The 27701-nt window shown below is 42.1% G+C and overlaps 1 protein-coding gene across 1 annotated transcript; it reads right to left on the bottom strand.

Annotated features, from left to right (window-relative positions):
- Positions 1–10049: 10049 nt before the first annotated feature.
- On the bottom strand, positions 10050–15360 carry LOC140722246 (uncharacterized). The gene is given in 2 exon segments (XM_073037032.1): positions 10050–10053; positions 12557–15360. Coding segments are annotated over 2 exon segments (2808 nt in total).
- Between the last annotated feature and the right edge of the window lie 12341 nt (positions 15361–27701).

The raw sequence follows: 27701 nt of genomic DNA, 5'->3' as shown, positions 1-27701 counted from the left end.
ATACGCATAGAACACCTTGGGGTTTTGCTTAATCCTAGATGCCAAGGCCTTTTTATGCCCCCTTCAAGCTCTCCTAAATCCTTTCTTAAGCTCCTTCCTGGCTATCCTATATTTCTCATGAGCCTCTCCTGCTTCCTGCTTCTTCTTTCTAACATATGCTTTCTTCTTTCTCTTGACGAGTTGCCTCACATGTTTTGTCAGCCACGGTTCCCTTTTCCTACCACTTTTTCCTTGCCTCAGTGGGACAAACCTATCCTGAACCCAGCACAAGTGTTCCCTAAACTTCCTCCACATGACTTCTGTGCTTTCACCTTTGAACATCTGTTTCCAATTTACTCCCGCTAGTTCCTGCCTCATTCCTTCAGTTAGCCATTCCCCAGTTAAGCACTTTCCCATTGCCTGTATTTATCCTTTTCCATAGCAATGCTGAAGCTAAGGGAGTTGAGGTCACTCTCACCAAAATGCTCTGCCACCAAGAAGTCTGTCACCTGTTCAGGTTCATTACCTGGAACTAGACCCAATATGGCTTTTCCTCTTATCTGCCGGTCCACATACTGTATCGGGAATCCTTCTTGAACGCACCTGACAAATTCAGCCCCATCTATCCCCCTTGCAGTCAGGTGGTGTCAGTCAATATGAGGGAAGTTGAAATCACCCATAACTACAACCCTGTATTTCCTGCACCATTCCAAAATCTGCCTGCTTATCTGCTCCTCGGTATCCCAAGGGCTATTTGGGGGCATATAGACTACTCCCAGCAAACGTGATTGTTCCCTTCCTATTTCTGACTTCCACCCTGACCGACTCAATGAACACGCCCTCTGCAGCGTCCTCCCTTTCTATAGACGTGAAACTATCCCTGACCAGTAATGCTACTTCCCCCCGCCCCCCCCCTTCCTACCTCCCATCCTATTCCTTTTAAAACACCTCAACCTCGGTACCTCCATCAGCCAATGATGCCCTTCCTCCAGCCAGGTTTCAGTAACGGCCAGTGTCATAACTCCACATACTGATCCATGCTCTAAGTTCATCCACTTTATTCCCGATAGTCTTAGCATTGAAATAGACACATTTCAACCTCTTTGTGGCTACATTTATGTTTTATTGCCTGCCTGACCTACCTCACCATCTCAGAACACATAGCATCATGCCCTTGTCCTTGTACCCTAATCTCTGCACTCACATTCTGATTCCCACCCCCAGCCAAACTAATTTAAACCCTCCCCAACAGCTCTAACAAACCTTGCCGCCAGGTCCCTTTCCAGTTCATGTGCAGCCGGTCCATTTTGTACAGGTCAGACCTTTCCCAGAAGAGATCCCAATGTTCCAGAAGTCTGAACCCCTGTCCCCTGCACCAACTCTTCAGCCACCCATTCAACTGCCATGACTTCCAGTTCCTCCCCTCTCTGCATCGTGGCACAGGCAGCAATCCTGAGATTCCCACCCTTGCTTTTTAACTTTTGTATTAACTCTCTATATTCCTTCTTCAGGACCTCATCCCTACTCCTATCTATGTCATTGGTCCCCACTCGGACCACAGTTGGCTGCTCACCCTCTTTCCTGAGAATACCGAGAACTCGATCCAAGATATCACGGACCCTGGCACCAGGGAGGCAACACACCATCGAGGATTCTCGATCTTTCCCACAGAACCTCTTATCTGTCCCCCCAACTATCGAATCCCCAATCACCACTGCTCTCCTCTTTTCCCTCCTTCCTTTCTCAGCAAAGGGGCCAGTCACTGTGCCAGAGACACAACCACTACAACTTGTCCCTGGTAGGTCATCCCCACCAACAATATCCAAAACAGTAAACTTACTGTTGATGGGAACGGCCACAGGGGTGCTCTGCTCTCTCTGTCTATTCCCCCTCCCTCTCCGGACAGTCACCCAATTAGTTCCCTGTCTCCTGACTTTTAGGGGAGACTGTCTCCCTGAAACTTCGATCTATTACTGCCTCTGCCTCCTGAATGATCCAAAGTTCATCCAGCTCCAGTTCCCTAACTCGGTTTGACAAGAGCTGAAACTGGATGCTTCTCTTGCTGGTGTAGTCATCAGAGACAATTGTGCTGTCCCTGACTCCTACATCCTACAATCGGAGCACTGGACTGCCCTATCTACTGCCTCCATCAACAACTCCTAAGTTAATTAAATTAATTAAAGAACCTTACCCGGCCTTACCGACTAGGAGCAAGTTCGTCCTCCGCCTCTGCTCACCAAAACCTTTCGAGTCAAAGCCTCAAAGCTCCACTGCTGCTCTGGCCCCACTCACTCACTGGCCGCTCCGCTTGAGCTACCCCTCTTTTTATTTGTTTGTTGAGCTATTCAATTTCCGATTGCCCAATCAGACTGCTTGGTCACCTGGCCTCGACAGCCCAATCAGCTGCTTTCTGCGGAGTCTGATCTATTCAAATCTTTTCATTATTATTGTCCAAAATAACAAGAGTACATCGAAGTAAATAACACTTACAATGTATCAAGGAAAAACAAAACATTGTTTTAAAGATTGAAAAATATGGTGACACAAAAAAAGAAAAGGAAAAAAAAAACACTAAAGCAAAGAAAAGTGAGGAAAAAAAATATTAAGAACTCAACCCCGGAGCCATGCGTCATACAAAAAGCTTCTAAAGATAACCATCAAACCGCCAGCAAGAAAAAAAAATACAATTAGATCGTGGAGAAAATTATCAATGAACTCAAATGGTAATAACGAGAAAATGAACCCCTTTTTTTCTCAAAATCAAACACAGGTTCAAAGGTTCAACTTCTAATTTTCTCCAAACTAAGACATAGCATCACTTGGAAGAACCATTGTAACAGAGTGGGAGCCGACGTATCTTTCCACTTCAACAGAATTGCCCTCCTAGCTATCAATGTAACAAACGCAATAACATGTTGGTCAGACAAAGAAATAGCTTGGATATTTTGAGGAATTATTCAAAAAGTACAGTTAATTTGTTAGGTTGTAAATTAATTTTAAGTGCTTTAGAAATTGTAGAAAAAAACTGACTTCCAGAACTGTTCCAGTGTAGAACAAGACTGACACATGTGTGTCAGAGTAGCTGTCTCAGTTTTACATCTATCACAATAACTATCAACATCAGGAAACATTTTAGACAATCTCTCCTTCGTCAAATAGCAATGATGTACAACTTTAAATTGTATCAGTGCATGACTAGCACAAATCGAAGAAGAGTTAATCAACTTCAGAACCCATGTCCAGTCCTCCGTCATAAAAGTCAAATTAAGTTCCAATCTTGTTTAATCTTAAATAAAGGACACTTATCCCATTGTGATAGTAATTTATAAATTCTTCCAATGGAACCCTTCATCAAAGGGTTCATACTCGTAATAGTACCTAACAAGCTGGCATTCAATATGTAAGGAAAATTAGTTAAATGTTTTTGTAAGAAATGTCTAACTTGAAGGTATTGTAAAAAGTGTGAGTACGAAAGAGAATATTTATCAACTAATTGTCTATCTTCTTTAAATAGATCCAAAAAAGAATTAATACCTTTATTTTCCAAAGTAAAAAAATTGGATCACTCAAAGAATGCTTTAAAAATTATAATAAATTAAACTACAAAGTTTAAATTTTTTAAGATTAAAAAATTATGGAACTGGAGCCAAATTTGTAAAGAATACTTAATCACAGGGTATAAATTTAAATTAGCAACTTTAGCTAATTGTATAGCTAATTGTAAAGCAGCTCCCAATAACGAGGTTAAATAAAACTGTTTCTCAGCTTTCAATTCCAAATCTACCCAAATTGGCCGTTCATTCTTATCAACCCAGTGCAACCAAAAGGACATATATTGCACATTAACAGCCCAGTAATACATTCTTAAATTAGGCGAAGTAAGACCTCCATCCTTTTTCAATTTTTGTAAGTGACATTTACTAATTCTTGGTCTTTTATCATTCCATATAAAAGATGAGATAATAGAATCAATCCGATCAAAAAACATCTTCGTCAAAAAAACAGGGATATTCTGAAATAAATATAACAATTTTGGTAAAATCAGCATTTTGACTATATGGATGTGACCAACAAGTGAAAATGTAAGTGGGTTCCATCCACTAAATAAATACTTCATAGAATCTACTCAGGGAACAAAATTAGCTTTGTAAAGATCCTTATTTTTTTTAGAGATTATAACGCATAAATATCTAAAAGAATCCATAATGTTGAAAGGAGTATTACCATATATAGAAACAGATTCATTTAAAGGAAACAGTTCATTTTTATTAAAATTTATTTTATATCCTTAAAAACCTCCAAATTCATTAAATAATTTTAACAAGGCAGGGAGATTCCTTGGGATTAGATACATAAACCAGAAAATCGTCAGCGTAAAGAGAAATCTCATTCACAAGAATCCCATGAATATCTTTACCTTCACGAAGAGTGATACCAAGGGATTCTAATTTTAAGTTAAATAACAAAGGTCTTGTCCTCCGTGAAAGCTGAAAAAAGAGATCTACAATTATTAGTAATAACAGAGGCAATAGGAGTTTTATATATCATTCTAATCCAATTATTTAAATTAACACCAAAACCAAATTTCTCTAAAACATTAAATAAATATTTCCATGCAACTCCGTCGAACGCTTTTTCAGCATCAAAGGAGAAGACACATGGTGGAGTTTTAAAAGAAGATGGGTATATAATGTTAAATAATCTCCAAACATTTGAAAAGGAATAACGGCTGTCTATAAAGCCTGTTTGATCTTTAAAAATAACTTTACCCAAAAATTTTCCAACCAATTGGCCAATATCTTTGACAGGATCTGAGCATCAACATTCAAAAATGAAATAGGCACAATCCAATTTTTTTATAAAATTCTACAGGGTACCCATCAAGTCCAGGGGCCTTACCAGATGGCATTGAAAAAATAGCTTTATGAATTTTGGGTTCGGTAATTTGGGCATCAAGAGTTTTCTGACCCTTAACAGAAATTCGAGGAAAAACAATCCTTCGTAAAATAAAATAATTTTAGAAGAATCTACTGGAAATTGAGATTTATAAAGTTGTATAAAAATCTTGAAAAATCTTATTAATGTCTTCATATTCCCAAGCCAGGGTACCATCTTTCCTACAGATTTTCAAAATTTGCCTTTTGGCTCTGGCCGTTTTTAATTGAGATGCAAGCAGTTTGTTATTTTTATCTCAAAACATATAAAATTGACTTTTTAGCTTAAGCAAATAGCCTTCAATAGGAAGAGTTAATAATAAATTATATTGTGATTGAAGTTCCATCCTTTGTTTAAATGTCAATATTAGGGGAAATCGCATAAATAATATCTAAGTGTTTAACTTGTTTGGTCATCTGATCTAATTCTACTTTATAACATATAACCATATAACAATCACAGCACGGAAACAGGCCATTCCGGCCCTCCTAGTCCGTGCCGAACTCTTAATCTCACCTAGTCCCACCTACCCGCACTCAGCCCATAACCCTCCACTCCTTTCCTATCCATATACCTATCCAATTTTACCTTAAATGACACAACTGAACTGGCCTCTACTACTTCTACAGGAAGCTCATTCCACACAGCTATCACTCTCTGAGTAAAGAAATACCCCCTCGTGTTTCCCTTAAACTTTTGCCCCCTAACTCTCAAATCATGTCCTCTCGTTTGAATCTCCCCTACTCTCAATGGAAACAGCCTATTCACGTCAACTCTATCTATCCCTCTCAACATTTTAAATACCTCGATCAAATCCCCCCTCAACCTTCTACGCTCCAATGAATAGAGACCTAACTTGTTCAACCTTTCTCTGTAACTTAAGTGCTGAAACCCAGGTAACATCCTAGTAAATCGTCTCTGCACTCTCTCTAATTTATTGATATCTTTCCTATAATTCGGTGACCAGAACTGTACACAATATTCCAAATTTGGCCTTACCAATGCCTTGTACAATTTTAACATTACATCCCAACTTCTGTACTCAATGCTCTGATTTATAAAGGCCAGCGTTCCAAAAGCCTTCTTCACCACCCTATCTACATGAGACTCCACCTTCAGGGAACTATGCACTGTTATTCCTAGATCTCTCTGTTCCACTGCATTCCTCAATGCCCTACCATTTACCCTGTATGTTCTATTTGGATTATTCCTGCCAAAATGTAGAACCTCACACTTCTCAGCATTAAACTCCATCTGCCAACGTTCAGCCCATTCTTCTAACCGGCATAAATCTCCCTGCAAGCTTTGAAAACCCACCTCATTATCCACAACACCTCCTACCTTAGTATCATCAGCATACTTACTAATCCAATTTACCACCCCATCATCCAGATCATTTATGTATATTACAAACAACATTGGGCCCAAAACAGATCCCTGAGGCACCCCGCTAGTCACCGGCCTTCATCCCGATAAACAATTATCCACCACTACTCTCTGGCATCTCCCATCTAGCCACTGTTGAATCCATTTTATTACTCCAGCATTAATACCTAACGACTGAACCTTCTTAACTAACCTTCCATGTGGAACTTTGTCAAAGGCCTTGCTGAAGTCCATATAGACTACATCCACTGCCTTACCCTCGTCAACATTCCTCGTAACTACTTCAAAAAATTCAATAAGGTTTGTCAAACATGACCTTCCACGCACAAATCCATGCTGGCTACTCCTAATCAGATCCTGTCTATCCAGATAATTATAAATACTATCTCTAAGAATACTTTCCATTAATTTACCCACCACTGATGTCAAACTGACAGGTCTATAATTGCCAGGCTTACTTCTAGAACCCTTTTTAAACAATGGAACCACATGAGCAATACGCCAATCCTCCGGCACAATCCCTGTTTCTAATGACATCTGAAAGATCTCCGTCAGAGCTCCTGCTATCTCTACACAAACTTCCCTCAAGGTCCTGGGGAATATCCGGTCAGGACCCGGAGATTTATCCACTTTTAAATTTCTTAAAAGCGCCAGTACTTCCACCTCTTTAATTGTCATAGGTTCCATAACTTCCTTACTTGTTTCCCACACCTTACACCATTCAATATCCTTCTCCTTAGTGAATACCGAAGAGAAGAAATCGTTCAAAATCTCTCCCATCTCCCTCGGCTCCACACATAGCTGACCACCCTGATTCTCTAAGGGACCAATTTTATCCCTCACTATCCTCTTGCTTTTAATATAACTGTAGAAGCCTTTCGGATTTACTTCCACCTTATTTGCCAAACCAAACTCGTAACTTCTTTTAGCTTTTCTAATCTCTTTCTTAAGTTTCCTTTTACATTCTTTATATTCCTCGAGCAATTCCTTTACTCCATGCTGCCTATATCTATTGTAGATATCCCTCTTTTTTCGAACCAAGTTTCTAATATCCCTTGAAAACCATGGCGCTTTCAAACCTTTAACCTTTCCTTTCAACCGAACAGGAACATAAAGATTCTGTACCCTCATAATTTCACCCTTAAATGACCTCCATTTCTCTATTACATCCTTCCCATAAAACAACTTGACCCATTCCACTCTCTCTAAATCCCTGCGCATCTCCTCAAAGTTAGCCTTTCTCCAATCAAAAATCTCAACTCTAGGTCCAGTCCTGTCCTTCTCCATAATTATATTGAAGCTAATGCTATTGTGATCACTGGACCCGAAGTGCTCCCCAACACATACATCTGTCAGCTGACCTATCGCATTCCCTAACAGGAGATCCAACACTGCCCCATCTCTAGTCGGTACTTCTATGTATTGTTACAAAAAGCTATCCTGCACACATTTCACAAACTCTAAACCATCCAGCCCTTTTACAGAATGAGCTTCCCAATCTATGTGTGGAAAATTAAAATCTCCCACAATCACCACCTTGTGTTTACTACAAATATCTGCTATCTCCTTACACATTTGCTCTTCCAACTCACGCTCCCCATTAGGTGGCCTATAATACACTCCTATCAGCGTTACTACACCTTTCCCATTCCTCAATTCCACCCAAATAGCCTCCCTAGAGGAGCTCTGTAATCTATCCTTCCAAAGCACCGCCATAAGATTTTCTCGGACAAGCAATGCAACACCTCCTCCTCTGGCCCCTCCTACTCTATCACACCTGAAGCAACTAAATCCAGGAATATTTAGTTGCCAATCACACCCTTCCTGCAACCATGTTTCACTAATAGCTACAACATCATAATTCCAGGTATCAATCCACACTTTAAGCTCATCCACCTTTCTTACAATGCTCCTAGCATTAAAATAGATACATTTAAGATACTCTCCACCTCCTCCTCTCTTTTCATCCCTAGCAATGCATTCAAATTTATTATCCTTTTCTTTCTTCTCCCCTACAACTTCGGGCTGAGCGCATCCCTCCTCCATCACCTGCCTGTCCTCCCTCACACACGGTCTACTTACTTGCTCTACTGGTGAACTAACCTCCTCTCCCATAGTTTCCTCAAATTGATTTCCGCCCCCCCATCTTACTAGTTTAAAGTCTGCCCCGTAGCCCTAGCAAACCTCCCCGCTAGGATATTGGTCCCCCCAGGATTCAAGTGTAACCCGTCCTTCTTGAACAGGTCACGCCTGCCCCAGAAGAGGTCCCAATGATCCAGAAACTTGAAAATGATCTGACCACCTAAAAATGCTTTAAATGTATCCCATATGATTAATTTAGACATACCCCCTATAACATTAAAAAGAAAAAAATTATTTTATCTGGTTTTAAATGAAGCTAACAAAGTCTGAATTCTGCAATGATGTCTGAGACAGGCACCAAGGTGGGTGGGCAAGGATGGCATCATCAAATTCGAAAGACAAACTGAAAGCTGCATGAGCAGATACAGCGATAGTGTCATATTCACAATTCTTAACACTAGGCAAGAAGTAAGGGTCAACTATAATATAATCGATCCTTGAATATTTTCTATAAACATGTGACAAAAAAGAATATTCTCTATCATCAGGGTGTAAATACCTGCATAACTCAATCAATCCGAAAATCAGTCAAAAAGGAATCAATAAGTAGTGCGGAGTGATTTGGAAGTTGCTGGTTGGTTGAGCTCTTGTCAATCAAAGGATTTAAACAAGTTAAAATCCCCGCCCATTATCAACATATATTCATTTAAATGAGGCAGTAAAGCAAATACATTTTTTTTTTAAAAATCATCTGTTAGGACCATACAAATTGACCAAAACAGCTTTTCTGTTACAAATTACTCCTTTAACAATTAAAAATCGACAACAGAATCTGACTTAATGTCCTCTTGAATGAATGAAATATTGGATTTAATAAAAATAGACACTCCCTTAGTTTTACTTTGAGAAGTGGAGTGAAATTGCAAACTCTTCCATGATCCAAAAAACCTGTTTTGATCTCCCGCCCTGATATGTGTCTCCTGGGCAAAAATTGTATCAGGTTGAAATCGATTAATGATTTTAAAAGTCTTTTTTCATTTGATAAGATGATTTCAACCACATACATTCTAACATATTACATTGATCTGCTTAGATTCCATACTATAATTTTATTCTACTTTACACATGCGCCGAGCACATACCAATACGGGATGATCAAAAATGGTGGCGATGGAGAATACAACCACACAGAAAACACACATGCTCCGGAACCACCCAATGGGAAAAAAAACCCTAATTCTAACCCCATCCCACTCCCCCCACAGCCCAGAAAAAGCAGGCAACCTATGATAGAAAACACATCCAAGACTGCTCTGTCTGTCTGAAAAAAAAGATTAAAAAAGGTTCTCTATCCCTCCCCCAGTTAAAAAATGAAAACCACTGACCTTGTAAGAGGAACGGCAAAGTCTCAACAAAGGAAAATGTTTACATTCCAGCATCTACAAACTATCCCATGTTTATATTTAATCTTTTTTTAAACAAAGAGGAAACCAAAAAATTGTTATCTCTTAAAAAGTAAAAAACAGCTCCATATTAAAGTTAACATTAAATCCCCTAAAAAAGCTTTAAATTCAGTTATAAGATGCAATAATATTCATTATATTAAAAACATTCCAATATATTGAAAATAATTTTAAAAATAAGCAGTTATTAAAATCTAAAACATATTATCTAGAGAAAACAAGCATAGTGTTTAATAACAGATCAACACAATCTTTAAAACTAATATTATACAAATAATTGAAACCTCTGCTAAGTATATATAAGAGAAGCAAATAGCCCCATTAGTAGGAAAAACTACCAGTTAGTTAATTAAGAGAAAAACACAAAAAATATCAAACCAGATATTAGGTTAAAGGAGTAAGTCCTTTTATGTTCTTTTTCTCTGTCGAATGTCCAAATAACCATTTAAACAGTCATACCTGAACCATAAATCTTCTTACCAAAAAAAAACAATGATATGCAATAATAAACAAATCTCCTAATCTTCTTTTAATAGTCTCTTAATGAAATGTCCAAGTAGCCTTCATAAATCTTCTTTCTGAAATGCTATTATGCAGATAATATGCCAGACAGTTCAATCTGCAGTCACAGCAGGTATAGTTTAAACAAACGGCAGTGCAACTTTAGGATCACAAAATGTACGAGGAGGAGAATCAGGAGGAAAAACTTTAATCCTTGTTGGGTGACGCAAGGAAGGAAACAATTTCTTATCATATGCCTGTTTCATTACCAGAGCAAATTTTAATCTTTGTTCCATTACCTCCTTAGAAAAATCTTCATAAAAACCGAGCTCAGATGTCTCAAATCTAAAAACTCTGTTTTCTTGCCTGTCACATTATTTGACCTTTAATCCTAAAATAATGAGAACAAACCAGAACAGCCCTTGGTTTATTTGGATCTTGAGATCTGGAAGTAAAAGTTCTGTCTGCTCTTTCTACAGTAGGCGGCTGTGATAGTATAGAAGGAAATAAGGTATGAAAAAGGTTACCAATGTAAGCAGTTAAATCTCCATTTTCAACTCCTTCCTGCAGCCCAACAATTTGTATATTCCTTCGGCGAGACCTAGTTTCCAGGTCTATAATCTTATTTCGATATCATTCCAAACGAGCTTTACTTTATTTTACTTTCAAGCAATTTTTGCTTAATTATCTTCAATTCCTCTTTGTGTGTAGTGACTTGAGCTTCCAGATCCTTAAGTTTTCCCAGAAATGACATCATTTCATTACTATTCTTTTCAAGTTAGCCTTTAAATGAACTGCGTCCAAGCCATATCTTCAGCCCACAATGGCATTTCATCAGATCCTTCCTTTTGCATCTTTGCTTTCCTGTTGCCTTTATCACTAAGTTCAGACAAGTATTTCCCACTCCTCAAAGATATGTTGTTCCCCTTCAAGAATCAGCAACTGAAGATATTAAATTCAGTTTAAACTAGGGGGAAAGGGACAAAACTAGGAGCAGCTCGGAAACAGCTGTTACTCCATTCACAGACAGGCGCAGCCTCCAGGAGCTATTCAAATCTTGATTGACTTGATTGCACAATCCATCTGCCAAAACTACTTCAGCCAAAGCCTCAAAGCTCCACTTCTTCACTGGCCACACTCCACCCCAGTCAATATTAAACTCCAGTCCCATTAAAGGTGAATATGCAGTAGAAGAATCACCTCCCATGCCCAGAACTGGATGTGGTGAGCAGCAGCAATAATTGCAGAGTTCAGCACTGATAGTCACTCTCAAAATAGCTTTAGCAACAGTGATGGACAAATATCCAGCATGCAGCTTATTGAAACTTTCTCCCCAGTGTGAACCCGGTAGTGTGTCACAAGTGTAACATACTGTGAGATGTCACTGCTAATGTAATGGTCTCTCTGTTATTTTTCACTGCTGAGCTAATGGTTTCTCTGCAGCAGCAATGTTTAGCTTATGACTGGAAATAACAGGATTTTGCAGTGCCTAGCTATCCAATGAGAGAGATATTGTTCTTTCCTGTGAGTCTGGAAGGTAGACTTTCACAGACTTTTGCCAGGGAGAGTTGAGAAGACACAAATGGAGAGAAAGGGCCCTTTTACTTTTCTTTGTTTCCTTTACTAATCTTATAGTCAAAGTAAGAATTAAATAGCTCAATTGTTTAATCGCATATTGTGTACGATTTGTTATTTTTGGGGTATTGATTTGTAACAGGGGACACATCATGCAGCATTCACACAAACGAGATTTCTTAGGTTTGGCCAAGCTCAGGGGCTATCACCCCCTATATTAAGTTGCTAGTTGAAGCAAGAGTTACATAAGGTTAAATGACCTGAGTGAATCGCTCCCCACATTCACAGCAGGTGAACGGCCTCTCCCCACTGTGAACTCAATGATGCACATTTGGTTGATTTTGCTGACAGAATTACTTCCCAAAGTTTCAGCAGCTGATCGGCCTCTCTCCTGTGTGAACTGGATTGTGTGTCTGTAGATGAGATGACTGAGTCAATCCCTTCCCACACACTGAGCTGGTAAACGGCCTCTCCCAGTGTGAACTCGCTGATGTACCTTCAGTTTAGATGAGTAAGTGAATCCCTTCCCACAGTCTGAGCAGGTGAACAGCCACTCCCCACTGTGAACTTGCTGGTATGCCATTAGGGTGGATGATCGAGTGAATCCTTTCCCACAGTCTGAGCAGGTGAACGGCCTCTCCCCAGTGTGAACTGACTGATGTCTCTGTAGATGAGATGACTGAGTGAATCCCTTCCAACAGTCTGAGCAGGTGAACGGCTTCTCCCTAGTGTGAACTCTCCGATGTGTTAGTAGGTGAGATGACAGAGCAAATCCCTTCCAACAGTCTGAGCAGGTGAACGGCTTCTCCCTAGTGTGAACTCTCCGATGTGTTAGTAGGTGAGATGACAGAGCAAATCCCTTCTCACAGTCTGAGCAGGTGAACGGCCACTCACAAGTGTGAAATCGCTGATGTACCATCAGTTGGGATGAGCAAGTGAATCCCTTCCCACAGTCCGAGCAGGTGAACGGCCTCTCCCCAGTGTGAACTCCCTGATGTACCATCAGTTGGGACGAAGAAGTGAATCCCTTCCCACACACTGAGCAGGTGAATGGCCTCTATCTAGTGTGAACTCGCTGATGTACCTTCAGTTGGGACGAAGAAGTGAATCCCTGCCCACAGTCTGAGCAAGTGAATGGCCTCTCGCCAGTGTGAACTGACTGGTGCATCATCAGCTGAGATGACTGAGTGAATCCCTTCCCACACACTGAGCAGGTGAATGGCCTCTCTCCAGTGTGAACTCGCTGATGTACCTTCAGTTGGGATGAAGAAGTGAATCCCTTCCCACAGTCTGAGCAGGTGAATGGCCTCTCTCCAGTGTGAACTCGCTGATGTACCTTCAGTTGGGATGAGTAAGTGAATCCCTTCCCACAGTCGAAGCAGGTGAACGGCCTCTCCCCAGTGTGAACTCGCTGATGTACCTTCAGTTGGGACGAAGAAGTGAATCCCTTCCCACAGTCTGAGCAGGTGAACGGCCTCTCCCCAGTGTGAACAGACCTGTGCACCTGTAGGTGGGATGATTGAGTGAATCCCTTCCCACAGACTGAGCAGGTGAATGGTCTCTCCCCAGTGTGAACTCGCTGATGTACCTTCAGTTCAGATGACTTAGTGAATCCCTTCCCACAGTCTGAGCAGGTGAACGGCCGCTCGCCAGTGTGAACTGACTGGTGGCTCAGAAGGTGAGATGATTTTGTGAATCCCTTCCCACACACTGAGCAGGTGAATGGCCTCTCTCCAGTGTGAACTCGCTGATGTACCTTCAGTTCAGATGACTGAGTGAATCCCTTTTCACACACTGAGCAGGTGAATGGCCTCTCTCCAGTGTGAACTCGCTGATGTACCTTCAGTTTAGATGACTGAGTGAATCCCTTCCCACAGTCTGAGCAGGTGAATGGCCTCTCTCCAGTGTGAACTCGCTGATGTACCTTCAGTTGGGATGAGTAAGTGAATCCCTTCCCACAGTCGAAGCAGGTGAACGGCCTCTCCCCAGTGTGAACTCGCTGATGTACCTTCAGTTGGGATGAAGAAGTGAATCCCTTCCCACAGTCTGAGCAGGTGAACGGCCTCTCCCCAGTGTGAACAGACCTGTGCACCTGTAGGTGGGATGATTGAGTGAATCCCTTCCCACAGACTGAGCAGGTGAATGGCCTCTCTCCAGTGTGAACTCGCTGATGTACCTTCAGTTCAGATGAGCAAGTGAATCCCTTCCCACAGTCTGAGCAGGTGAACGGCCGCTCGCCAGTGTGAACTGACTGGTGGCTCAGTAGGTGAGATGATTTAGTGAATCCCTTCCCACACACTGAGCAGGTGAATGGCCTCTCCCCAGTGTGAACTCGCTGATGTACCTTCAGTTCAGATGAGCAAGTGAATCCCTTCCCACAGTCTGAGCAAGTGAACGGCCGCTCTCCAGTGTGAACTCGCTGATGTACCTTCAGTTGGGATGAGCAAGTGAATCCCTTCCCACAGTCCGAGCAGGTGAACGGCCTCTCCCCAGTGTGAAGTCTCTGATGTACCTTCAGTTTAGACGAAGAAGTGAATCCCTTCCCACAGACTGAGCAGGTGAACGGCCTCTCTCCAGTGTGAACTCGCTGATGTACCTTTAGTTGGGATGAGTAAGTGAATCCCTTCCCACAGTCCGAGCAGGTGAACGGCCTCTCCCCAGTGTGAACTCGCTGATGTACCTTCAGTTGGGACGAAGAAGTGAATCCCTTCCCACAGACTGAGCAGGTGAACGGCCACTCCCCAGTGTGAACTCGCTGATGTTCCTTCAGTTTAGATGACTGAGTGAATCCCTTCCCACAGTCTGAGCAGGTGAACGGCCGCTCGCCAGTGTGAACTGACTGGTGGCTCACTGGGTGAGATGATTTAGTGAATCCCTTCCCACAGACTGAGCAGGTGAACGGCCTCTCTCCAGTGTGAACTCGCTGATGTACCTTCAGTTGGGATGAGTAACTGAATCCCTTCCCACAGTCCAAGCAAGTGAACGGCCTCTCCCCAGTGTGAACTCGCTGATGTCCCTTCAGTTGGGACGAAGAAGTGAATCCCTTCCCACAGTCTGAGCAGGTGAACGGCCTCTCCCCAGTGTGAACAGGCCTGTGCAACTGTAGGTGGGATGATTGAGTAAATCCCTTCCCACAGACTGAACAGGTGAATGGCCTCTCTCCAGTGTGAACTCGCTGATGTATCTTCAGTTGAGATGAGCAAGGGAATCCCTTCCCACAGTCTGAGCAGGTGAACGGCCGCTCGCCAGTGTGAACTGACTGGTGTCTCAGTAGGTGAGATGTTACAGTGAATCCCTTCCCACACACTGAGCAGATGAATGGCCTCTCTCCAGTGTGAGCTCTCTGATGTACCTTCAGTTTAGATGAGCAAGTGAATCCCTTCCCACAGTCTGAGCAGGTGAACGGCCGCTTGCCAGTGTGAACTTGCTGTTGTGCCATTCGGTCAGATGATTGAGTGAATCATTCCCCACAAATTCAGCAAATGACCAGCCTCTACCCAGTGTGAACTGACTGGTGTGTCCACAGGTGGGATAACTGACTGAATCCCTTCTCACACTTACAAAAGGTGAATGGCCTTGTCCCAGTTTGAACTTGCTGATGTACCTTCAGTTGAAATGACCGAGTGAATCCGTTCCCACTGTCTGAGCAGGTGAATGCATTCCCCCCGTCTAAAATGACCGGCACGCCAGTTGTTCTGATGATCGAGTGAATCCCTTGCTCCTCTTCTTAAATATCTGGACAGAGACAGCAAAACTGGCGTGTTGTGTTCGAGATTCCTGGAGACAAATTCCTTGTCATATTTAACCTGTAAAAAGATTTTCAAAATCGATCAATGGGTGTGGGACAACATTTCAGATGAGATCACTTGAGTTATCAAGGTGTGCTCTGGCATCACACTGTTACAGTGAAGTTCAACCCAAGTTGGAGAGAGAAATCATCTTCTAACTGGGCACAGTGCTGGTATCTGGAATGACCATCAAACTGTCTGATGCTCTTCCTGTCTCTACAACATAGGGGCAGTTCTGCCATCTCCAACCTGTGATCTGGCTCAGTTGTCTCTCTCCATTGGTATTATTCCCTGTTCCCAATGAGCTGCATGGGTGCCTGGTCCCACAGGAACTGAAGCACTCCCACGCACCCACCACTCTCTGTGTAAAAAAACTTACCCCTGACATCCCCTCGGTATCTACTTCAAAGCACCATAAAACTATGCCCCCTTGTGTTAGTAATTTCAGCCCTGGGAAAGAAACCTCTGACTATCCACACGATCAATGCCCCTCATCATCTTATCCACCTAAAAAAAAAGGCTCTAAACATAAACAAGGAAATTATACATTGCTTTAAGGATTTATTAGAAGTCTACAAAACTATGAGGAAAACGATAGGTTAAATGCCAGCAGTTCTTTCCACTGAGGTTGGGTGGGATGACAACCAGAGGTCGTGGGTAAGTGGGGAAGGTGAAAATTTAACAGGAACATGTGGAAAAGCCATTCACTGAAATGGTCGCGAGAGTTTGGAATGAGATGCCAGCACAAGTGATGAATGTGAGCTCGGTTTCATCATTTAAAAGAAGTTTGGATGGGAGTCTGGATGGTAGGGGGATGGTCCCGGTGCAGGTAGAAGCATCAGACAGCTTAAATGTTTTTTTGGCATTGACTATATGGGCCAAATAGCCTGTTTCTGTGCTGAACTTCTCCATGTTTCTATGATGGAGAAGCTGGTCTAACTTGCTTCGAAGGGAAAACAAGTAGGAGTGACAATGGAACAGCAATGGCTGGAGTTTCTGGGAGCAACTCGGGAGCTGAGTGATCGATACTAACGAAAGACATGGAAGCATTGGAAAGGCAGGAGGACACAACCATAGCTGAAATGAGAAGCAAAAGTCAACATAAAAGCCAAAGAGACAGCAAACAAAAGAGCAAAAACTATTGGGAAGCTTTTAGGAACCAACAGAAGACGACTAAAAAAAAAGTCAGATGAGCTCAGGAATTGGAATGATGATTAATGAGTCAGTCGTTAATGAGTCTTGGCTTCACCCAACAGTCTGATGCATTTAGAGGAACAAAATATCCGGGGCCTCAATCTCTCTTGAAAACCAGGGTTCCCTGCACCAGTTACCTTTCAACTTTTATTTTGACTGGCACATACAAACTCCACACCCTCAAAATTTCACTTCTGAAGGCCTCCCACTTACAAGTACTCCTTTGCCAGAAAACAGCCTGTCCCAAACCACACTTGTCAGATCCTTTCTGATACCATCAAAATTGACCTTTCCCCAGTTTAGAATCTCAACCCATGGTCCAGACCTCTCTTTTTCCATATTTACTTTCAATTTCATGGCATTATTATCATTAATTTCTGTCAACAGCCCTGGATCATTTCCTAACAGCTTATTGCACACTTTACATCGGGAATTCTACGTCCTGATTAAGGGCACATTTGACAAACTTTACCCCATCTAATCCTTTCACAGTGTGGGAATCCCAGTCATTATCTGGGAAGTTAAAATCACCAACTGAATCAACCTTTGTTTCTTGGCATGGTCTGTGATCTCTCTACAAATTTGTTCCTCTAAATCTCTCAGACTGTTGGGTGTAACCAAGTCCCAGTGATGGCTACAATATCATAATTCCCTGTCCTGAGCTCATCTGGCTTTCCTACGATGCTTCTTGCATTGTGATATCCACAGCTCAGCACATTCATCACACCATGCTCAGCCATTTGATTGCTGACTATATGTGAGGGCTGAACAACATCTGACTGTTGTCAAGAAAACAAACTCTCAATCATTGTCACAAATGCAAAGGAGCTAATTGTGGATGACAAAAGGAATGGAGACAGGCTAACCCCTATTGGCATCAATGGATCTGGGGTTGAGAGGGTCACCAAGGATCTGACATGGTCTGTATATACTAGCTGTGTTGTGATAAAAACACAACAGCACCTCTTTCACCTCAGACGGTTGAAGTTTGGGATGGGGACCCAAATCCTAAGGACTTTCTACAGGAACACAAATGAGAGCATCCTGACTGGCTGAATCACTGCCTGGTAAACTGCACTTCCCTTAATTGCAGGAACCTACAGAGAGGGGTGCACACAGCCCAGCACATCCCTAGATGTGAACTTCCCACTATTCAGGACATTTGCAGAGGCAGGTGTGATAAAAGGGCCCGGAGGATATTGAAGACCCAATTCACCACAACCACAAACTGTTCCTGCTGCTACCATCCAGGAAACGGTCCCACAGCAAAAGGACTAACGGGCTCCGGGAGAATATCTTCCACCAGGCCATCAGACTGATGAATTGATTTCTATGTCATATTGACTGCCCTATCTACATACTATTTGTTATAAATTACTATAAATTACACATTTAGACAGAGACGTAACGTGAAGATTTCTACTACTCATGTAGATGCAGAATGTATGGAATAAATTCAATTCAATTCTCCCTCTCCACTATCTGTTCTGTCATTCTGGCTCCCGTTCCCCCTACAACTTATTTTAACCCCATCACACCCCCCCCCCACACACACATTAGTTCTAGCAAGCCTTACCGCTAGGATATTAGATCCCTCTTGTTCTGTTCCCATAACTAACGAATCCCCTATCAACCCTTTGACTTTCCTCTGCTAATAAGCCCCAACAGTTTCTAAAGTGGTCCACCTGTTGTTGTGTGGGATGGTCACAAGAGTATTTTGTGAGGGATGTTTAACCTCATCCCTTTCCTTTCCTGTGTCCTGTACCTTGGGTGTAACTCACCTCACTTCATGTCATATCTATCACCCCTTCCAACTCCTGGATGATCAGGAATTCATCCATTTCAAGTTCCAACTCCTTCAAGTGCAGGGTTACAAGCTGCAGCTGGATGCACATCTTGTAGGTGAGGGCATCAGGGACACTGGAGGTCTCCCCTCCTTCCCTCCAATGTCCCCTCTAACTTGTAATGACCAGTGGGCACATAAATCTCGTAATGTGCATTTTTTTACCCAGTGACAACATGTGCACAGTGTATTTTATGTAGAGAGGTATTCATTTTAACAGCTAGCAAAGCATTGTCCATAAGAACTTTGATCTCTGAGTTAGATCAAGTTCATCTGCACTCTCACACAACCTATGTAACAAGCTTGTTACGGGTAATGAAAACTTTTCTCAGCAGAGCTTTTGTACTTTGTCCATATGCGGTTTGCTTGCTATATTACACTTTAAAATGTCAGATTTCCAAATATCACTCCACATCTTCACCCTTGTAAATTCTCCAGCAACTTCTGCATCGCCACAATACACACAGGTAACATGAGTATTTCTCCTGAGCACTCCTGGGGAATTGAGGATATATAACAAAATAATTTTGAACCTCTGCAACCTCTGACTAAAAGAATAATTGGGACTGAATAGGAATTTTTGAACTCAAGTAAACTCTGTCTTCAGCGGTTAACTAAGACAGGCTCATTCCCAGTTCTCTGTGGCTTGCAGAGAGACACACTGAGAGCTGATAAAATTATACATTGTAACCTTATTAGTTGATAACATTATACATTATACCCTCATTAGTTGATAACATTATACATTGTACCCTTGTTTGAGTAAAGGGAGGAGGACTCGCTGAAAAGGACAGGAATGAACATCCGTCTGTAACTAAGTCAGGGCCTCGCAAAGGGAATAACTGATAAGGACAGAACAGTACGTGCATCTGCAATTAAAACCTTCATTTGTGGAGAGCGCCCTCTTCTTTGTGGTGGCGTGTTGGGAAGGAAGCATTAAGAAGAGGGACGCCTCACGTCTTAATAAGCTGGTAAGGAAGGCGGGCTCTGTCGTGGGCAAAGTACTGGAGAGTTTAACATCGGTAGCTGAGCGAAGGGCGCTGAGTAGGCTACGGTCAATTATGGAAAACTCTGAACATCCTCTACATAGCACCATCCAGAGACAGAGAAGCAGTTTCAGCGACAGGTTACTATCGATGCAATGCTCCTCAGACAGGATGAAGAGGTCAATACTCCCCAATGCCATTAGGCTTTACAATTCAACCGCCAGGACTTAAGAACTTTTTAAAAGCTATTATTAATGCTTTTTGAGATAGTGATTTAGATGCATATCATATTTTTTACTGAGTTAAGTATTGTATGTAATTAGTTTTGCTACAACAAGTGTATGGGACATTGGAAAAAAAAGGTTGAATTTCCCCATGGGGATGAATAAAGTATCTATCTATCTATCTATCTATCTATCTAATGGCAACATCCTCTCCATGTCCACTGTATCCAGGCTTTTCAGCATTCGTAAGGTTTACTTAACCATACATCCCACCACCATCCCCACCGTCCCTCTGAACTCCATTGAGCACAGGTCCAGAACCATCAAATGCTCCTCATACATAAAGCTGATCATCCCTGAGATTATTCAGGTCAAACTTGTTAGTAACTGCACTGAACACATTCCCAAGTATAACAGACAATCAGGAAATTTAAACCATTCCAGAGTGAATGGAATAAAAAGAAACTGGATTCACCAGAATCACTCAACAGGTAAGGAACTGCTGTGGGGAGAGCAACAAAGTTAACGATTCAGGTTCACAGTCATTTGTCAGAATGGATTCAAAATTTATCATTTTTAGTGCAGATCTCCAGCAACCTGAGTTTCTGTTTGATTTCCACTGTCTGACAGACAGGTGACAGCGAGGAGGAATTTCCAAACAGTTCAAACACTGAACACCCCCCCCCCCCCCACCCCAGGTCTATTTCTACTGGTTCAAACACAGACCAGCCCATTTACTCACAGCCTCTCCTTGAGAGGGATGGAATATAAACTCATTCTCTCCTCAGATTAGCAGCATTGCTTCCAAAGGAACTGAACTCCAGAAAAAAAAACCATTTGATCCCAGAGCAGAAATACTCGCTCAACACCTCGTAAACCTGGGCAGCTTGATCCCCGGGTCCATGTTACTTGGATCTAAACAGGGGTGCAGTGCTGCCGGAGCTCACCGGAGCATCACCCCAGCACCTCTGTAAAAAAATCAAAATAAACAAGCGGGGAATTTAACAGCTGCTGCATATTAAATTGAGGGAATTTTACGGAAGCGGGGGTTAGGGAGAGGGGTAGGTGGCTGGTGAGGAAAATATCACTAATAACATTAGCATAGGATATTGGATTGTTTTTGGTGAAATCCCGGAGCTGTCACTGTGGTGGTCCGTGGATTACTCGCTAATACAAAAGTAAATTTTTCTCACTAACAACATTATGGCTTCTAAGCAAACAACATAATTTCACTTGCTTGATAATTAGATTTGATGATAATTAGAGAATGCAACCATGCAATACTTTGTCTTATTATTAAATTAAGTATTATATGTTGTATTGTACCAGTTATATACTGAAATGCAGTGATTGGCTATAATCTTGTTAATGTCTTATTTAGCACTGCATTTCTGTGGAGCTCTGGAAATCATATATATTTCTTTCATCTTGGTATAGTGGTTGACATTATAAAAAGCGCTATCCATTCATATATATATATAATACACACACACACACACACACACACACACACACACACACACACACACACACACACACACACACACACACACACACACACACACACACACACACACACACACACACACACACACACACAATCTGTGTACCTGCTCATTACATGAATGGGACAAGGAAGTTGCCCAGTACACGAAAGGAGCAGGTACACAAATACACAAATTGGGTGACATACTAGCGGTGATTGATAAGTTTGTGGCCTACGGTGAAAGGAGTCAATTTTACAAAACCTAGCAATTTTCAATTATCTGTAACAGAAAAAGCACAAAACTGATTAACTTTCTGCATAATCACTCAAAGAGTTGAACTGCACGTGCAGGTACCGAGAGCTGTATAACTTTCAGCCGCGAACTTATCAATCACCCCTCGTACAGCTCAGGTTGGGGGGAGGAGCTACCCAGACAGAATAGAAGGTGCAGATCCTGGACTTTGAGGATGGCCTTAACTTGGCAGAAGAGGAGGTGATGGATTGACACGTCGGAACGGGAATGGGAATGCGAATTGGAATGAAAATGTTTGGACACCGGGAAGTCCCGCTGGGAGCGGACAGTTCAAAGGTCAGTTTATTATCAAAGCACGTATCCATGAAGAACTCTTGCAGTTTTTTTTCTTCTCCAGAGAACCACAAAACAAAGAAAGAGCATGAAAGTCGTTCAGAGAGAAAAATCAAACTCCCACCCCACCCCCCGCATCAAAAAGAACGGCATCCCGATCATCAACCCCCAAAACCCACCCCTCCCGCACAAAAGGGAACAATAACATCGATCCGCCCCCCAAAAAAACAACCCTACCCCGCACAACTGCGCAGGAGCTGGTGTCACCAGTGTAGAGGCGGCCGCATCGGGAGCAGCGGACACAATAGGCGACCCGGGAAGATTCACAGGTGAAGTGTCGCCTCACCTGGAAGGATGTTTGGACAACGGAGAGAGTTCGGCCATCCGGCCCTTTCACTGTGACTCCCTGAACTCCACATCAAATCCGTCCAAACAAATCTGGGCGAACTTTAATGACCAATAAATATAAATCCTGTCAGCGATCAGCTGTCTGAATGAATGACAGACTTTAAAGAGGAAGGGGTGTCTATGGTCCACATTGTCAGGGTGTTGAGTTTACCAGGAGACAAAGACTGCAGGGACGAGAGGTTTTCTGTTGACTAATACACTGTGTCTGGACCCCGCTGGCAATTCTGGTGTTGTGACCCGAATCGAGACAAACACCACGCTGCCCACTCCACCAACAACACTGCACAGCCGGACACATAACAGGGGGCTTTACATCTCACAACACTGGATTCAGTGATGAAACCCGTGATTAATGTTGTTGTCCCACTGAAATCATCAGAAACGTCCATTAAGGTGTTTTTAATTACAAGCGCTCCCACACAAGTGCAGCCAATGTTTCTGGATGAGTGACCCATTTATGTGAGAATTTAGCTTTTTGATTCATCAGAGCTTCCCATAAATATGTACAGTTCAGCTAAGCTTCACTCCAGAATTTCCAGAGCAACAACCCAGTCAAATGGTTCCACACAATTAAAATGGTTTATTACATTTGTATTAATTTTAAATTTTGTACAACCTATTTAATTTAACTATAGAATATGTATATTTTTGTAATTCATAGCTGTTAAAATCTATTGTTATGAGTTAGGTTCTACTGCTGCCGCAGAGACAACAAATTTCATGACATGTGCCGGTCTGATATTGATTCTGATATTGATATGGGAGACCCACCACCGGTCACCTGATCCCAGTTACCGCAGATCGTAATGCGAGGCTGAAGCCTTTTCTATTTATTGGTATTCCTCAGAAAAGTCTACAGTTAAGTTTCCTTCTGTGGTTCCAAAGCAGAAGCTCAGTCTGTCTAATATTTCCACACAATTAAAATGGGGATATTGTTTATTATCATCATGTACTGAGCTACAGTGAAAATCTTGCCTGACGTACCGGCCACACAGATCAATACATTACGACAGTACATTGAGTTGATATACGACAAAACAATAACTGTAACAAAGCATTATGGCTGCAGAGAAAGTGCAGTGTAGATAGACATATGGTGCAGGGTCACGTCGAGTTACATTGTGAGGTCAATTACATTTTATCATTCATTTGGCTAATAACCACAGACAGGAAGCCGTCCTTGAGCCGGGTGGTTCGCACTTTAAGACTTTTGTATCTCTTCCCCGATGGGGGAGCGGGTTTGCAGCAAGAATGTCCAGATTGTAAGGATGTTTGAGTACATGGCCCGCTTTTCCGAGGCAGGGGAAGTGTAGGAAGAGGCCATGGAGGGGAGGCTTGTTTCTCTGATGTTCTCTGTTCTCCAAAGTTCTCTGCAGTTCCTTGCAGTCATGGCCAGAGCAGTAGCCATACCAAGGCGTGAAGTATCAACAAGAAGCTCAGAGACCTCGGCCTTCACCCTGTCTTGTGCAGCTGGATCCTGGACTTACTGTTAGATTGCCAGCAGGTGGTAAGAGTGGACTCCCTCACCTCTGTCTCTCTGACCCTGAACACATACCCCTCAGGGTTGTCTCCTTGGCCCCCTCCTTTACTCTCTGTGCACCCACGACTTGTGTCGCCACTCACAGCTCCAATCTGTGAATTAAATTTGTTGACGACACTACATTGATTGGCCTAATCTCAAATAATAACTTTCAATCAATCTCCTGACAACTCGGTCCAAACAAACTTTTCACCCTTCTTCAGGAGATTAGTCAGCGGAAGAGCAATACCAGCAAAGTTCTTACAGAACTTGCGATAATATCCAACCATTCCCAGAAACCTTCCAAGAGCCTTGTTACCAGTCGGAATAGAAACTTCAGAAAATTGCCTGGACTTTTGCCTGAACAGGAGCTAACTTGACTTGACCTACAACATAGCCAACATAGGTCACAGTGGCATGGCCAAATTCACTCTTAGGTAAGTTAACTGTAAGGCTGGCCTGGGAAAGCCTGTCAAAGAGCTTTTCTGCTGCAGAGATACGGTCATTCCAAGTGTTGCTCCCTGTGACTAAGTCATCAGTATCGGTATCTGTGTGCTCCAACCCTCGAATTACAGAATCAATCATTCCCTGGAATGTTCCTGGGGCATTTTTCATTCCAAACAGCAAAACATTGTATTCGTACAACCCAGATGGTGTCACAAACACAGAAATTTCTCTACCTCCGTCCGTCAATGGAACACACCGATACTCTTTCAACAGATCAGTCTTTGTTAGAAATATAGCTTTTCCAACCTTACGATGCAATCATTCAACCGAGGGATAGGATAGGCATCTGTTTTTGTTACTGCATTTACCTTTCCATAATCAGTGCAAAATCTAGCAGTGTTATGCATATATAGTTTTAAATATATATTTCCCAAACTTGGGTGGGAAATGATACAGTCTTACGCTGGTGTGGTAAGGATATTCAGTTCAGTTCACGGGATTGAAGTGAGTGAGAGATTTGGCATCCAAGTAAACAGGTGTCGATGTTCTCCGAATCTTCCAATTTAGTCAAACGTGACCAACTAAAGAGCTTCGTCTTCAAGTGACAATCTACCAACCCAGCCAAGGGTTTTCAGCAGATTTCACAGGGTTGCTCTGACATGCACTAATAGTCACAGACCGATTCCTCTTAACCGATCCTCAACCCCAAACGCGTGGACATTTTAAACTTCAGTGACAACTCTTCCCACTAGCCTTTGTGTGTCTGCGTGTCCTACGAAACAAACAGCAACACTCCTTTAAATACCATTGTCCTGAACACCAGCTGTCCATCATGCAGGCTCTCCACTCTATCTGTCTCTGTAACAAGCTGCTTGTGCTTGTCTCTCTATCTCTCTCTCCCTCTCCCTTATAGACATGGTTCTTAAAGGCACAGTCCATAATCACAGGCAATTTACACTTTTCTACATTCATGCAATATGTGTGTTGTTTAATTGGTTTGCCTTGACCAATATCTACGTCATATACTGTGACCGTGGTTTGCTTGGGAATGGCGGGAAATAAATCTTTAAACTTCAGAATTAATTTCTTCAGCTGTTGTTGTTGCTTTGGCTGCAGATGAGCCAACTTATTATCAATGTTTTCTTGAACAACCGAGTTCATTAGCCTAACTGGGACCGTGTTTGGCTTGTGAAAAGTCTCAGACGAGTCAATTGTTTCATTCTCAGGGTTGCCAGATTCATATGTTTTGACAACAACACTCACAGATGGTGCCTGCTTGTCAACATAAGGCTTTATCTTATTTATGTGTAGCACCTGTGTTATTTTACATTGGTCTGGTCTTTTAATAACATAATTCAGATAGTTAACTTGAGAGACTATTTCATACGGTCCATTGAGTTTCACCTTAAGTGGGTTCAGCCACATTGGAAATAAGGCAAGCACCTTAACCCCACCTGGTATTTTCTTTCACAAGTCTGCTTATCAAACAAAAACTTCATTGTGTTTCGACAAATCTTTAAATTTTGTCTTACTAGACTACAGGACTGGTGTAGTTTGTTTTTGAACTTCAAAACATAGTCTAACAAGTTAACATGTACATCCCATCAATCCACTGTTCCTTTAACAAGGTCAAAGGTCCCCTCACTCTCTGACCAAATACAAGTTCAAATGGACTAAAGCCCAGTGATTCCTGTACCGACTCTCTTACTGCGAACAAAAGCAAATGTATTCCTTCATCGCAGTCTTTTCCATTTTCAACACAGTATGTCTTAATCATTGTTTAGAGGGTAGAATGAGATCTTTCTAAACCCCTTGTGATTCTGGATGGTATGCAGATGATGTAATTCATTTAGCTCCCAGTTCATAAACTACCTGCTAGAATAATCCAGATGTAAAATTACTTCCTTGATCAGACTGGAATTCTTTAGGTAAACCAAATAAAGTAAAAAACTTGGTAAGAGCCTTTGCCACATTTTAGCTTTAATATTCCTGAGAGGTATTGCCTATGAGAATCTGGATGCAGTACACATAATAGTTAGCAAATACCGATGGCCAGCTTTAGTCTTTGCCAATGGGCCAACACAATCCACTATAACTTTGGAAAAGGGTTCACCGAATGCAGGTATAGGCCACAGTGGGGCCACTGGGGTGACCTGATTAGGTTTACCCACAACCTGACAAGTGCGGCAGGTTCTGCAAAAGATCACAACATCTTTCCTCAAATTAGGCCAGTAAAATTCCTTCATAATCCTTTTTACAGTTTAATTCACTCCAAAATGGCCACCTAAGGACATACTGTGGGCCAAAGTTAAATTTTCAGTCCTGTAAACATTAGGAACTACAACTTGGTGAACAATTGCCCATTCCTCACTCACAGGTGTAGCAGGTGGCATCCACTTCCTCATTAACACTCCATCCTTGGGATAATACCCTACTGGCACTTTCTTAATCTCATCATCAGAGAGAGCTGTTTCTTTTAAAGCTTCAATCTCAGGGTCTCGGTTCTGTTCTGCTATAAACTCCTTCCTAGACAGGGATACGTCTTTCTCATCAGACTGTCTACATGAATCCTGTTGAAACAATGAAGGCAGAAAAGTCCCTGACAAGTCAGCATAATCTGAATCCCGATTTTGGCTATCACTGGTATCAGAATCATGCTGCACAGTACTGTCTGCGTCGGCAGACTTTTTAGCCATACTGTGAGTTACTGCGCAGGAAGGATAAATGATAAAATCCATCTGTGGGTCGTCAGTGGTTGGTTTAGTTGTCAACTGCACTACAGGAACAACTTTACCATCTGCCAGGTCATTCCCTAACAGCAAAGTAACATCTTCCACCAGTAAACTGGAGCACAATCTGATCTTAACAGGTCTGGAAACCAACCCTGACTGTAAAGGTACCTTGGGCAATGGCACAAAAACCACGCTGCCCCCAATGCCTTTAATAAGATTTACCTCACCAGTGTCAGTCTCATCACCAAACTTTAGAACGCTGTCTCATATAAGTGACTGAGAAGCCATCAGAGACGCACCTTTTGAATTCTTCAATTACAACCAACTCTTTCAAGCTGTTAAAATCATCATTTATATTTTTATATCTGCACCAGCCAAAACACAAACTTCTCACAAGAAAATTCCATATAAGTCTGGTTCACACATTTCCTTGAATTTCTAAACTTTTGCCTGTATGATTCTGGGACCAACTTGTAAGTTTGAGCACAGTCTGTTTCACTATGTCATAATCAGCTGCTTCATCAACTGTCAAAGCAGAATAGGCTTGCTGAGCCTTCCCCTCAATTA

This window comes from Hemitrygon akajei, unplaced genomic scaffold (genome assembly GCF_048418815.1).
Source record: "Hemitrygon akajei unplaced genomic scaffold, sHemAka1.3 Scf000073, whole genome shotgun sequence".
Lineage (NCBI taxonomy): Eukaryota > Metazoa > Chordata > Chondrichthyes > Myliobatiformes > Dasyatidae > Hemitrygon > Hemitrygon akajei.
Note: the sequence above shows the minus strand (reverse complement) of the source record. Positions and strands in the feature narration are given on the sequence as shown.